The sequence below is a fragment of the Haplochromis burtoni genome, unplaced genomic scaffold (genome assembly GCF_018398535.1).
Source record: "Haplochromis burtoni strain Fernald_Lab_line unplaced genomic scaffold, NCSU_Asbu1 Contig_28, whole genome shotgun sequence".
In the NCBI taxonomy this organism is placed as follows: Eukaryota; Metazoa; Chordata; class Actinopteri; order Cichliformes; family Cichlidae; genus Haplochromis; species Haplochromis burtoni.
In genome coordinates this window covers 252938-267039 of record NW_024582389.1, presented here as the reverse complement: position 1 = coordinate 267039, position 14102 = coordinate 252938, and the positions used below count along the sequence as shown (strand labels likewise).

Genomic DNA, 14102 nt, shown 5'->3' with positions numbered 1-14102 from the left:
AAAATTAAGCTCAGTTAAAAGACAATAAAGTAACACCAACAGAAGAAGATGAAGAACTGTTGACAAAGAGACAAGAAAGGGAGGACAGATAATGAAGGGTGTAGCAGGAACAGAAAATTTAAGCTGCAAGTGGAAAATGAATGAAGGCATGAAGAAAGTAATGGATAAAAATTGTCATGAATGTAGGGTTGGAGGAATTAATAGAAGAAGGTCAGGACCACCTTTGCGGGTTCTTTGGTATCAGAGATCGCGTTATCAGCTGTTGCTGCTTCTGTTTGGGGCACACTCACCTGCGTGACAGAGAAGTTAGCATGACATTATTAATCACACACCATCAATGTTAGCAGTATTAAGATGTCTGTTATCACGGCATGTGGGAATGGGCTGCCTTTGTTATTTGTGCCCAATCCCCCTCACTTTTATTGTCTCTTATTCTGTGCCTGGTGGACTGTTTTTTCATGCAACCCCCATAAAGCATAAGGTTCCCTGAAGCAGGGAAAAGAGACGGGATAAAAGAACCAAAAAGAAAAGGTAAAACAAAAAGATGAAAGATGGATTAAAGAGAATACCACATCAATAAATAAAAAAGGTTATCTTCACATACATAAAAAGGCAAAAGAAGCGTGGTATTGAAGTCAGCAGTGTCTTTGAGACGACCACGAAAATACATCATAATGGATTCAGTCCTCACTTGAAAACCTTTTTGTGTAGTTTTAAAAGCTCCTTTAAAAAAAGCCACTAACCAAGCACATTATTTGGCTGCCATTTCAGCTTTTCTTTTTACATTACGAAAGCTGCTGCTTCAATACCTGCTGCTTTTAATATATTTATTTTTTAAGCACAGATCCTAAAACGGAGCAGATTAGTACATTAGCATTAAATTCACACATATTTACAATCACTAGCAACATAAAATAGGAAAAATAAATGTTAAAAAAAACAAAGCCATGCACCCATTCATAGATGAGTAGGTTTAGATTAAATGCATTATGGTCATTGTGTGCCCGTTCTTTTGGGATGAATGGAGCCGTCACAAACTAATTATCGCTACCATTCATCCGGCATCTACAGCAGGCATTATGGGCATCTTAAACCCCTTTGGTTTGTAAACGCATCTGGCAGGCATCCTTAGATACCTGAAGAATTACAATTACTCAATTACTCTCAAGTTAAACAGAAAGACGATTGGTTAAAGGTACAGGTGACCCTAAAATCAAAAATACATGTATTTCTTCTAGATTGTAGTTTTATCTAGCCATATCACTGTGCAGAAGGAAGCATCTACCTTGCTTTGGTTGGCAGGTGTAGTTTGGTACAAAGAAAATGGCTCATAGAGTTCACATCCAGGTGAGTAAATGTGTCATTATTACAATTTTGGTGTGTTGAGAAGCTCAAGCCAAGTGCAGTTGATCTATTATATTCAAGAGGCAGAAATCTTGACAGCCAAGATGAAGTAAACAGCACTACAGCCTAGAAAAAACATGTATATTTGATTGTGGTATTAACTTCCCCTTTAACCAACAATCCTGAGTAGTTTATGTTTTTGAATTAAAGTAAAGTGACTCCTAAATGCTTGGTAGTAGCAGAAGCACCTCAGTGGCAGAGAGGGCGGTAGATAGGGTTGCAAGAGGCCTTTGTGGTGCAGAAAAACTGCAGACAGCAGCGGAAGAAGAAGTAGCAGCTGAACTTGTAGTTTTAACAGCATCTAGTGGTGGTTCAGGAAAAATGCAGGCAGCCTTAGCAGTTGAGTCAAGTCCAATGTCAGTGTGTCTACTGAAAAGAACTGACGCTATCTCCTCTGCAAGACTCTATAGCAACACACAATAAAAAGGACAGAGAGAAGACACACAGAAGCACGAACAAATGAGACAGACGATAAGATCTTATATAGGAGAAAAGCCAAAAGAAGAGAAATCATCCTCAAAAGCATACAGATGTACAAAGAAATGCTTTATGATTACATAGTAGAGGTGTAACAGTTCTAGAAGTCACTTCTTATGATAGCCACAGGAGTAGCTAAGCTAGTAGCTGCTTCCTGTGTGTATATTAGCCAAACTTCACAGTAAAGGACTGTTTTGGCATGTGTAACAGCAGTTTTTGCATTGCCGTTATAAGGATGTGTAAATATAGGATGGGAAACAGCTGTTGAGCAACACTCTTAGTAAAGTGTGTAAACCTGTGGATGCTAAGACCTATTCAAAGTGTATATTAGAAGATAAGATCTTAAATAGGATAACCTGAGAAAAGCCAAAAGAAGAGAAAGAAGTTACTACTCTTTCATGACGTCAGCTAATGGGGATCCAAAAGTGCAAAGTATGCACAAATCTGTGGATTTCAAGAATTGTTACACCACTATTACAGAGTAAACTAGAAACAGACAGAAATCAGAAAATAGGTTTTGAGTAGAACTGAAATGAAGTAGAAACCCATGTGCTGTCAAAACTCCAACGTAACATCAGTCCTGCTGGGAGGGAATGAACAGTTATTGATGTTTGGTCAGTTTTCTTCAAAGGAAAACCCAGAAATTATTGTTAAGTGATGGATGAGCTATAATGAACACACTGTGGAAACACCACCACGGCACCAAGTAACAGAGTGCAGATTAAAAATCTGCTGCCATAAAGTTGGCAAACTCCAAAAAACCCATTCAAATATAAGCGATAAAAAGAAAGCAGTGGGTGTAGTGATACAGACTGCACTCCAAAACAAAAAGAAGAAAACTTTGAATTAGAAAAAAAGGTCAAAACATTTTTTTTACTACAGGGACTGCAATGTTGTGTTTCTACAGCAAAAGACACAACTGAAATCCTCTGCATAACGCTCCATCGCCTGCACTATTGTTGTAGACTAAACTATCTGCAGTTCATGTGTCTTGCAGTGACAAAAACATCCAGACAGACGTACCACTTGTTGCTGTTGCAAACGTATCGTAGCAGGAGAGGAGGTGAGCCGTTTCTCCCACTGGTTGGGCTGAGGAGGAGAGGGAGGTGGAGCTTCCATAAAGGAGCGTTTTAGCTGGCTAATGCTAGCTTGGTGTTTCAGAACCTCTTCTTGGGTCTTATCATGGTCCTAATGGGGAGGGGGAGGAAAGGATAGGTATAAGGGGAAGGGGAGGTAGGAGGCAGGCAGAGAGTGAATGACATGAATGTGAGTGATGAAAGATCAGAAAGGTGGGAAACATGGGATGTAAGAGATGTGAGAAGTAAAGAGGAAAAGAGGAAGTAAAAGCCAGAGTAGAAGGAGAGTTTAAAAAAAAGGGAGAGCAAGATCAAGAGACAGAAAAATGATGGGAAAAGGAAGGAAGGAAAAGAAGGAGGGGGATAGTGAAGGAGAAATGGGGACGGATAAAAGGAGAAAGGGACGGGGAGGGAAAAATTGTGGTCACAGGAACATTAGTCTGTCAATATGAAGGGAAACAAGATGGACGCCGTGCTTCACTGCAGCATTGTTTAAAAAGCCTTGAAATCATATACATGACTTATCACTAGCGATGCACCCACATATCAGCCAATATCGGTGATTTTGATCATTTGACTGTATCAGACTATCAGCAAATTCTGTCACATCAAATCTGCGACGGGTTGAAATATAGTTTAAAAAAAAAAGACCTATAAGACATTTAAACAGCTAAGTTGTCTTTTGATAATCACTGAATAAACTTATTTACTGGAGTTGTTTCACAATTGGTGCACGACGGCTGATTACTTATGAATTACAGCAAGCTGCAGTGAAACAAGGCCCACCATCTTGTAAGGACTTTTCCCTTAAAACAGACCAGGAATGGCATCTGCAGAGCATGGAGCTGGTAGTGCTAGTCTGCCTCTCCCTTACCCTTTATTCCTATCTGACTGCTTACTTATTATTAGTTTATTTGTTTAGTTTAGTATTAGTTTTCACTTTTCCATTTGACTTTAATGTCATTAGTAATAGTTGTTTTGTTACACATCAGGTATCTTTTCCACCAGGTCTGCCTCCATCTGTTCCTCATCTCATTCACACAAGCATGGAGACATTTCATGAAATTGAGATAAATTAGACAAATTTTCTTAATGTACTGAGAAGGCTGCAGGATTTAATCCAACACAGAGACACTGGCACAACATACTGAGGAGAAAAATACTTGTTCAGTCTGCTCTAACCACGTTTAACATTTCAGCTAACACTGATTAGTGTGTAGACTACTCTAGTGCAACGGATCACTATCAGCCCCATGCTTCACACACAGGTTTTGTTGTTTTAGTATGTTATCACACCACAGATCACTTGACTTTTTGGCAGCCAATCACCAGAAAACAGGAAGAAAGCTCCTCGTGTGTGTTAGGGAGGCTGGATTAGTCAGGTTAGACACAGCTGCCTGGCAATAATCAAACTTCTGACCAATCGAGAATCCAGAATACAACAAGATAAAATAAAAAAAAATAAAAAAAACTGCAATCAACATGCACAGAGCATGCATTTAAGTCATCATCAGTCCAATTCACAGAGCAGCCACTCAGTCAGGGAAATTTTCTGAAAGAGCCCATTTCTGCTGTACTGTTGTGCAGATACAAAACTGAGGTTTCTGACACAACTTCAACTAATTCCAAGGAGCAAGGAGAAGAATAAAGGTCTAAAGAGGCTGATGTTGCTGTTGTGCACATACGCAAATCTTTTTAGTGTTTAGTTGGGGATTATATCTGTCAGGAACACCCTTAATCTCATCTCTATCCCTCAGACAACATTGGCTACAAACATAACCATCACATAATACTTGGCTAGATTAATTCAAACTGTTGAGGACTACTGAGAATCAAATAACGGCTAAATGTTGTAAACAATCTCAGTAGTGCATTTAAAGCTCATTTTCTCATTGTGTTGTCCCAGGACTCAGTGACCAGACAAAAAATTAAATATTTGGCCATTACAACAGCAACATTACATTACAACAGCTAAGTGAGTGAAATAAAACAAAAAAATTTATTATGTAATACAAATGTTAAAAATATGTATTTATTTAAAAGTCTTTCTTCATGTGGCAAAGGTTTCCAACTGAAACATCATACGGACCAAATTTTTTATTAAGACTGAGTTAACTACCAACACAAAGTGTTGTTTCTAATGCAATATAATTTTTAACATTCCGACTAATATCACAGAAATTTAAAAGACCAAATCTGAAACTAACAACGAGAAAATGAAAGGACAAAAACTGCACAAAACTACAACTATTGTATGAAATGTGTGATCAGTCTTGCGGTTTCTTGTAGCTTGTTTTAGCATCCACTGCTGACAGATAAAGAAAGCGAGCTCTTTTTTTGTAAAACAGAGACCCCACAAACTCAAGAGCTGTGGAAACTACATTATCAAGCTGAAAGATGCCAAATATCTGAGTTGAATTGGGACAAATTAGGTGATGACTTGTGAGTTTTTCCACATGTAGAAATGTTGATTGGGTTCTTGTTTAGGTGACATTTGTGTTTTATCACAAAAACAGTGAAATTTCCAAGTTGAGCTGTTCAAAGGAGCTGCCATGTGAATGAGGACAACTAGCACTGAAATGTTTTCAACTTTCCAAGATCATAACTGTTGATGTTGGACCTGAGTACAGAGTTGATTAACAAACATACACACACACAAACACATGCGGGCATGCACGCAGAGCCTGAGAGTGCGAGAGGGCAGCAGTCTTGTACAGTATAGTTGTAGATCTGATGGCGTCAGAATACACAGAAACATGTAGGTCTCATTATCAGCCATCGGACAATACCAGTACCAACCTCCAACATTAAATTACTGTGCCTCACATAAATATTGTCCCCATGCACTCTCAACGAACTCTGGAAGGCAGACATACAGCACACAATGAAAAAAATAATAATTAATTCAAAAGAAATTAATAAATGTATGGTGAAAATTCAGTGCACAAATAAAATAAAACAAAACTAACAGAATGAAAACAACAAAAAAAAATTACATATAACCAAAAAAAAGTGAGATGTTGACACCAAAAATGTCCCAAATGTCTCGGGTGAACGTTGGATGATGGGTACAAGCACAAATGTTTTCATTTTGGTATTCCTCATGAATGTCACAGTTGTTGATACTTGTACCCATGGTAAACATGCAAAATCCAAAGCATTCAAAACACCAACAGATGTTCACACAAACCATCAAAACCACACTGCGCTTTCAGGAAAACTCAAAAATAACGAAAAGAACCTCAGGTGCAAACCAGAAACCAGACTGAAACTGTAAGCCACAGCAGAGCATCTGAAAGTGAAAACAGTTGGGTGAAAGTGCCCAGATCTATTTTTAAGAGTCAAACCCAATCTGGAATTCAAATGTAGAGCATGAGGTATAATTTTAAATTAATGCAACATGAGTCAATAACTTTTTTTTAAGGTTATAAAATTCCAGATTTGGTTCTTGTTTAAAAAAGAAACCCCAAACTACCTCCATAGATTCAAGTCAGGGCAACTTCACCCTGGGAAAAGAATAAACCCAACCAGTAAACCAACCCACACGGGCCACAGGCCAATGCACAACCAAATAACCAATAAGATGAATGAACCTGAGGGGGGCCAAGTTCACTGGATCCAGGTGAGTGCTGGTGAGGTAAAGTCGAGGAGACAATAAGGACAGGTTTGCTCCATTGCAACATAAAACCAATGTTGTAAACACTTCACACTAGTTCTTAGCTGCATAATGTCAATTTATTCTGATCTCTTTAATATTTGCAAAGCATGCTGGGTAAAGACAGGCCTTACAGACCTGGGAGGGCATGGCCTCTGCATCGCCAGGGCTTACGTCCACCACCGTAACCTTCAGTGTCGTAGTCATGGTGATGGTAGTCAGGACAAAATGAAGGAGGCAAGGGCACGAAGAAAGAAAAGAGTGAAATGGATGATGGGAAAAGCTATTTTCTTCCACAGCAACCTTTAGTGTTAGGGAGTACTGCTGGTCATGTGACCTTAGCACCAAACCCATTGGAACAGTAACAGGAAAGGATGCTGAGGTGGTCAAGATCTGGAGACAGAAGGTGCTACTAACCGCTTACAGTGTGTGTATACTTCTATCATATGACTGAAAGGCAGCCTTATATTTACAGCTTTACGTTTATACTTAGCTGCATAATGAGTTCAAAGTCCAAAATAGTGAAACTGTTAAAGGTTTACAGGATGGGTACTACAGAAACACTAGAAGAGTTTTGTCTAAAATGACTTGATCAGTGCAGAGAGGTAGAGGACAGAGTGCTGAATGTCAGGGATCAGGGCAGGTGTAACACTGTTTAGTCTTAATGTTTATTACATCTTATACACAAACGCAATAAGCTGCAGGTGCTATAGGCATCTGGAGGCAACTGTATGTACAATTCTAACATGTGATCAACTATTAGTTACTCAGCATCACCCTTTCTATGCAGAACTACGCAACTGAAAATAACTTTTAAAAATAATCGATACTGCCTTAAAAGTGCACTTATGTAATTTATATAATTACGTCACCACATCTGATTAGAGGAACATTAAGCAGTTTTATATTACACAGAGCAACCACAACAGAGCTCTACAATTAATAACCTCTAATTGCAACTACTCTGACAATGATCTGAACATCACTAATCATTACCATTGCCTTTTTTTTTAGTCTCTCTGCTCTCCTCTCAATTTCTGTACATTATTTTAAACTCTTAATAAAGTGACCTTTTCTCTATATTGGCAATGTACATATTTGTCTCTGTGCTATACATTTTTAATGTCTTCTCACTGTTCTAACTCTTAATTTAATCTTATTCTACTCTGTTTCTTCAAACAATACACTGGGGTTTGCACGGTAAGGAATTAAGAGGTAGAAAAAAATATATATCAGCTAGAGGAAGTGCTGGTGGGGGAAATGAACAAAAGGAGGTGACAGACATCATATGCATTCAAAAAGAGGTCAAACACAAAGTGAGGGAGTGGAATATGGACCAGGAGGTGTATACATGTTGCTTTTATGCAGCTGGATCACACATCTCTTGCATCCAGGTGGCCTCTGTATTAGTGCGGTGCCTGATGCGAGGAGGCGTGTGTGTTGGTGTGAGAGGAGAAGCCTGCCTGTTGAAAACAGAGCTCAACTGATTCTCAGAGTGATCATCGGGCCCGTCATCGAGAAACACTGGCAAAGCGGTTTTTCTTTGACTGGAGACAACTTTCTCCAAGTAGCACAGGGTCAGACCGAGGGGTGTGGCTAAAATCAGGGCTAAGACTACAGACTGGCTCGCTGTCAGCATCACTGCCAGGAGGAAGACGACTAACAGGCAAGGCAGAAACAGAGGGGAGGGATTCAGGAGGTAGCGATGTACAGATGCAATGAGGTTAGAGCAAGAGAAGGCAGGGAGAGAGCCGCAAGATGGAAAAGAAAAGGGGCGAGCAGGGAGAGAGGAGAGGGAAGCAATGGTTGAGAGTATTGATGGATGGAGAGAAGATATGTTGGGTAAACTCAATTGAGCTGGACGAGAACATAAAGCAGCAACTGTATTACTGATCTTTGGAGGAAGATGCTGGATAAGAAATGCTACCAAATGAGTCCATCTAAATGTCAAAATGTTAAGGATTTGATCTAATTTGGACATAATCATATTGGAGACTCTATAATTCCAGGCAGTGATGGTGCAAATATTTAATTTTGGAACCCACTTAAACATCATCATGAACAAAGCAGGAGAAAAAAGGTGCAGTTTCTTCGTTAATCTTGAAAATGCACCTGTGGCCAGACACATGTTTCCATTTCCTGAAACGGAGAGAAAGCCAAACACAAAAGAAACGTATTTAACCACACCCTTCAGAGAGAACCAGCTTCGCCAGTTTAGCAGCCCAGCTGTTGCTCTGGTTTGAGCCTGGCAGCTCTCCACAGATTTCAAAATCTCTGAGGAGCATGTTTGGGAGGATGATGGGTTTTGTGCGAGCTGCTCAAGATCTGCTAACTGCTGATCAGTGAAGAGGGACAGGGTGTTTGAGGGGAGGGTCCACAGCGTGTGTGCCGAGTCCACGTCGTCGATACGATCTTCATCTTCGGAGATATCTGAAAGGACGTGGTCAAGCTCGGAGATGGAGTCGAGGGAGGGTGGGATGGATGAGAGTGAGGATGATGAGGAGAAGGAGAGGGGGAACATGAAGATTGACTGATGGAGAGGGAAGAATTAAAGGAAGACACAAGAGGAGAGGAAGAAAAAGCAGGAAATGAGGGAGGGCACAATATGACAAGAGAGCCAGAGAGTGGATAGATGGGTGAGATCAAACAACGGCGAATGCACACACCCGCAAAGTGAAGGAGCAAGCCATGAAGAAATGAAAATTAAATGACAAATCAAAATAATCGAGTGCAAAAATTAAAATTATTCAGATTTCATAAAATGGCAGCAACAAGTGGCAACATGCAAGAGAGGTGTGAGAACGGCAAAATAAAGAAATAAAAATTTTTAAAAAGGGAGTGTGTGAAAGAAAAAAGAGAGAGGGAAAGAGACAAAACATTAGTCAGTGAACAACACGCCACAATCGCTTACAAGTGAACATAGCAGGGTAGAGCATAGGTGCAGAAAACAGTAGGCACAGGTGCTGGCAGAAAAAGTATCAACAGGGTGTGTCACCACTGAAAGGGCCAAGACAGGTGCCAAGTCCAGAGTGCTGGGATGTGAGCGAGGGTAAGGAGGAGACGGGAGGGAGTGAGGAAAGGGAGCTGGAACAGGAGGCATGCACAGCAGCACACAGCAGTAATCTGTGTATACTCATATATTGTTCAGAGACGGGCTCAAGTTAGTAGTGAGCACTATGAATAAGAGGGACACAGCTCCTCAGTAGAGGACAGCAGTTAGGCCAATAGAGCAAAATGCTGGACTACTTGAAAAGCTGCTCTGTTAAGACTTGTTGTAGTTGATAAGAAAACCATTAAAAATATGAGACTGAAGACATGAGGCTTTCTTCGTTTTGTTGGTTTATGTACCTCTACCACTCCTGTATACATTCACATTTTGTGGAGGCAAATTAATAGCTGTCCTCTGGCCTTAGATAAGGTTGATATCGCAGTGTCTCAGTAGTCACTTATTCCTGATCACTAAATGGACAAAGAAAAATCTATTTGAATTTGTAGCTGTAGATTCCAGTGAAAACCGTTGAAAAAGGCCCAACTCTCGACTTTAATTGATCGAACCCACTTGCATATGAAATGGGTAGCGGGGGACATGTAGAGTAGAAATAACAGACTTTGTTCACCTGCCACGGTTAAGACGTCATCGTCATCAGACACACATACAGAGTGGAGGAGACTCGCCACAAATTATCAACAGTGATGCGTAAATGGTTATGTTTACACGTGATTAACTTCTAGTGTCACAGTTTTGCAAACCCGGAAAAGAAAATACACATATTCATCGTTTCACAGAAACATAAAGCAAGCAAACACTGCTATCTTACAACAGTAACAAGAAACAGCAGAAACTGTCTCTGGATTTATAGCTCTCAGTACATACTGTATTTCTATTTGATATAACAGACCGTTTCCATGGGACAACTCACTGGTATAAATAAAAAAAACAACCAAAAAAAAAAAAAAAAAAAATAGAACTGAGCTACACACATTCTATTTTTATCTCGTATTTCTGTTCTTGTACCTGCAAATGCTACATCTGATTTATGAACACACCTTTGAGTCAGAGTGGAGCTCCAGGTGAGGCTCGCGTCCATTCTCAGCTGATTCTCTGCCAGCCTCAGTTATGCTGATCATTGGTGCTACGCGATCAGAAACAAAAGAAACGGCAATCACAGTTATTTACTTATTGAAAACTTGCATAACTATAACAAGTAAATAATTGCTAAAAAAAATAAATAATAATAAAAGCTTTATTAAAAAGCTTTCTTTTATTTAAAAAATAAAATAAAATCAAAAACGTGTAGTAGAGTAAATGCACCAAAATAAACTCAAGTATAAAACATCAAGTTGCAGTAAAATAATGTACCCAGCAGGGGGCGATATCAGCTAACAGTATAACCACATGTTAAACAGGGGTGCACAGTTGCATGAATTGGAATCTGGGAATCTTGAACCCCTCCATAACAAAGCAGAACAAAACAAATGTGTAGGCAAAGAAGGTAAAGCCAAAACCACATCACAGTTCTATAGACATAGAGAACACGCTGGTTTTATTACAGTTCTACATGAGATGATCTACTACAGTTATTTATAAATCTGATGTTAATGACAACTTTTGTGCTGACAAAATGTGAACAATTGGCGTTTTTCTCTTCACTCTGCTGTTCTGTTGTAAGTTTTCATACTTTTGATCCACAGAACATTTATTCTTTTCAGCTCTTTCTTTCTCCCTCTCTGTCTCTCACTGTGTGACAGGAAACATATGCTCCAGCTATTTCCTGTATCTGGTCAGGCATTGAGCATTTACCATCAGTACAAACACAGACATGCACACGACCCTGCGCAATGCCTAAATCCATGACCCTACTTCCATCTGCCCCTCATTCCTTCCATCTGTCCATTCATTCGACGTAGTTCAGAATGAAGCTGAAATATCAAATATGCCTCACTTTCAGTTGCATTCATGTGTGTTACCTCCATCCAAACTGCGGCTGATGCGTTTTGAAGACGTGCGTTCAAAGCTGGGCGCCGGTCGGTCTATGAGGGAACTGGCCATGCGGGTTTGGGCCTGAGTTCGCCCGCTGTAACGAAACTTTGAGCCCAGAGTCAAAAAGCGGGCCTTGGTAGGAGGCTCTGGTGCATTTAACCTAGTGACAAAAAGAGAGATGGAGAGAGATGAGGTGGTACTGGAGAGAAACATGACTTTTAAAGCTTATTCAGATTAATTTATTTTGCAATGAAACACTGATCATCACATTTATAAGTCTATGGGTAAGGAAAGCAAAATGCTTCCAGGCAACTCCTCCTTGAACAGGATATGAAAGAAATACTCAGGCATCTCTACAAACACAACATACAAATGTGCACACACGCAAAGCAAACACGGGCATCAGGCTTATCTATATGGGTGTTTCTGCTGTGTCTAAGGCAACAAATACGCACTTTGAGATACGCTTTCTTCACAGACTTCCTGGGAAGATGCACAGCTTTTTTTCAAGAAAAATAACACAAGTGACTCCACAGGCAGTATGGATGCATCAGTCTACCTGAAGAAACTGTGATTCTCCACACAGACTTTCCACAGCCTTTTGGCAGCTCGGTGATTCTCGAGTTTGAATCCCACTGTACTCTCAAACTGCTCCGTCTATCAAGCACAATATCAGTGAGAAAAAAACGTTTTCTTAACAGTAAAAAGGGCACATTGATAAAATAAATAGCTTAGGTAAACCTAATTCGTGTGTGCATACATACCTCTCCTGGTCTGATTTTAATGTAGAAGTTGTTCCTCTTGTATGAAATCTTGAGTATTTTGGGCCAAGCAAAGCGATTTATCCGAAGCCTGTCTTTATAGACTAAGAGTCCGTTGGCACACACACCAAGCATGATGTCCACACCCTCTGAATCCTGTGAGGATACAAATGTGCATAACATATATTAATTTGATTAATTATTTGTTGTAAACACCATCTATTTATCCAAGCCAGATCATACTGTGCATGGATTGATTAGACTGTTTAAGGTCACCATTACCACACACACAAACAGTGACACTCATTACAACTGTAACGCATTTGGCTGGCAGACTAACACACTGACAAAGCTTTTAAGGCTCCCAGACCATCTGCTAATGGTATTGATTACAGTAGTGAAGTAACACAGGAAAAATCTGTTGTACTAATGGAGAATGCAATATGCGGATAATGGACAGTTTTATCAGGACACATGCACACAAACATCACATGGCCTTGCCATGCTATTAGCTGCTCATCGATCTCCGACCTTGCGCTGCAGCTACATTCAAATATTTTGGCTGGTTACACTGACAGAGGGAATGTTAAAGAAAACTAGTAAAAGTTGCATTTCCTGCGAAAATGCAGTGTGAATGCCTTGTAGTGGAATCTGCTGAAAACAGCAGAAGTAAAACTATGTGCTGAAAGGAGGTGAAGAAACTGAAAATCATGCTGAGAACAGTTGAAGCAGAATTTTTTGCTGAAAAGAGGTGAAAAGCCATAAATTCTGCTGAAAAGGGGTGAAGAAGCTAAAATTTGTGCTGAAAAGAGGAGAAAAGGTTGAACTGTCTGCTGAAAGGAAATGTTGCCGTGAGCTGGGTGAACCCGGGCCTCCTGGTCTCAAGGCTGCTACTCATCTCACTGAGCCAAACTGGTTGTCAGGTAACTGAAAAGAGGTGAAAAAGCTGAAAATTGTGCTGAAAAGAGGTGAACTTGTTAAACTTTCTGCAAAAAGGAGATGAAAAAACTGAAAATTCCACTGAAAACAGGCCAAGAAGCTGAAAATTCTGCTGAAAAGAATAATTTGTAATGAAAAGAAAAAAAAAAAATGTTGAACAAGGTGGAATCGAATCAAATGCATCTCTCTTTAGTGTCCATCTTTTCCTTTTCGCAGCTAAAATAATGAATTCCCTGAAATACTATTACTCAGTGTGTGTTACATTTGTGCTTTTAAAATGTTTTGACATCCAGTATTTGAAACAGTTCCTTTGTGGGCCCTGGGGATTCTGAGACTTGTGCAACAAATTAATGGCACAGGATAGAAATAGATCAACTCCCTGAATTCCCACATCTTTGGTATGCCATAAAAAAATAAATAAAAAAGGAAAAAAGATTTTCCGCATTTTAAAGGCTCTCTCTGCTTTTCTATCTTTGCCTTGGTTCTCTGTGTTGCAAAAAGTGGAGCATGCCCCTTTGAAGTATTTGTCCCCATCTCACTCTGGCCTTATTTCTGTTCTCCATTTATTTTCCCTTCTCAATCTCTCATCCTTCCTTTCTATCTATAAGACTCTCATTTTTCTGCCTATACTGCATAAAGACACACAAACATACTGAGACAAACATGAAAACATGCACGCAGTACACTGATGACCTGCTATCCCAGTGAGAAACACTGGCTGTTCCCATGGTAATGGCCTCCCCAAGTGTTTGCACAGCTGACACACACACACACACACACACACACACACACACACACACACACACACA

The 14102-nt window shown here is 39.9% G+C and overlaps 1 protein-coding gene across 17 annotated transcripts in view; it reads right to left on the bottom strand.

Annotated features, from left to right (window-relative positions):
* epb41l2 (erythrocyte membrane protein band 4.1 like 2) overlaps positions 1 to 14102 on the bottom strand; it is a 51062-nt gene that overhangs the window by 7617 nt on the left and 29343 nt on the right. For 6 of the 17 annotated variants that reach the window (XM_014332178.2, XM_014332183.2, XM_042219096.1 and 3 more), the window contains exons 11-20: positions 12358 to 12510; positions 12153 to 12250; positions 11581 to 11753; positions 10660 to 10745; positions 6751 to 6801; positions 6551 to 6586; positions 5757 to 5816; positions 2905 to 3069; positions 1593 to 1808; positions 222 to 290 (exon numbers count right to left, since the gene is read on the bottom strand). In XM_014332178.2, coding sequence (XP_014187664.1) covers positions 222 to 290; positions 1593 to 1808; positions 2905 to 3069; positions 5757 to 5816; positions 6551 to 6586; positions 6751 to 6801; positions 10660 to 10745; positions 11581 to 11753; positions 12153 to 12250; positions 12358 to 12510 — 1107 coding nt within the window. Of the gene's footprint in view, positions 1 to 221; positions 291 to 1592; positions 1809 to 2904; positions 3070 to 5756; positions 5817 to 6550; positions 6587 to 6683; positions 9143 to 10659; positions 10746 to 11580; positions 11754 to 12152; positions 12251 to 12357; positions 12511 to 14102 lie in introns of those variants that run through there. The other 11 variants (XM_014332180.2, XM_014332184.2, XM_042219098.1 and 8 more) reach the window with 9 other exon arrangements.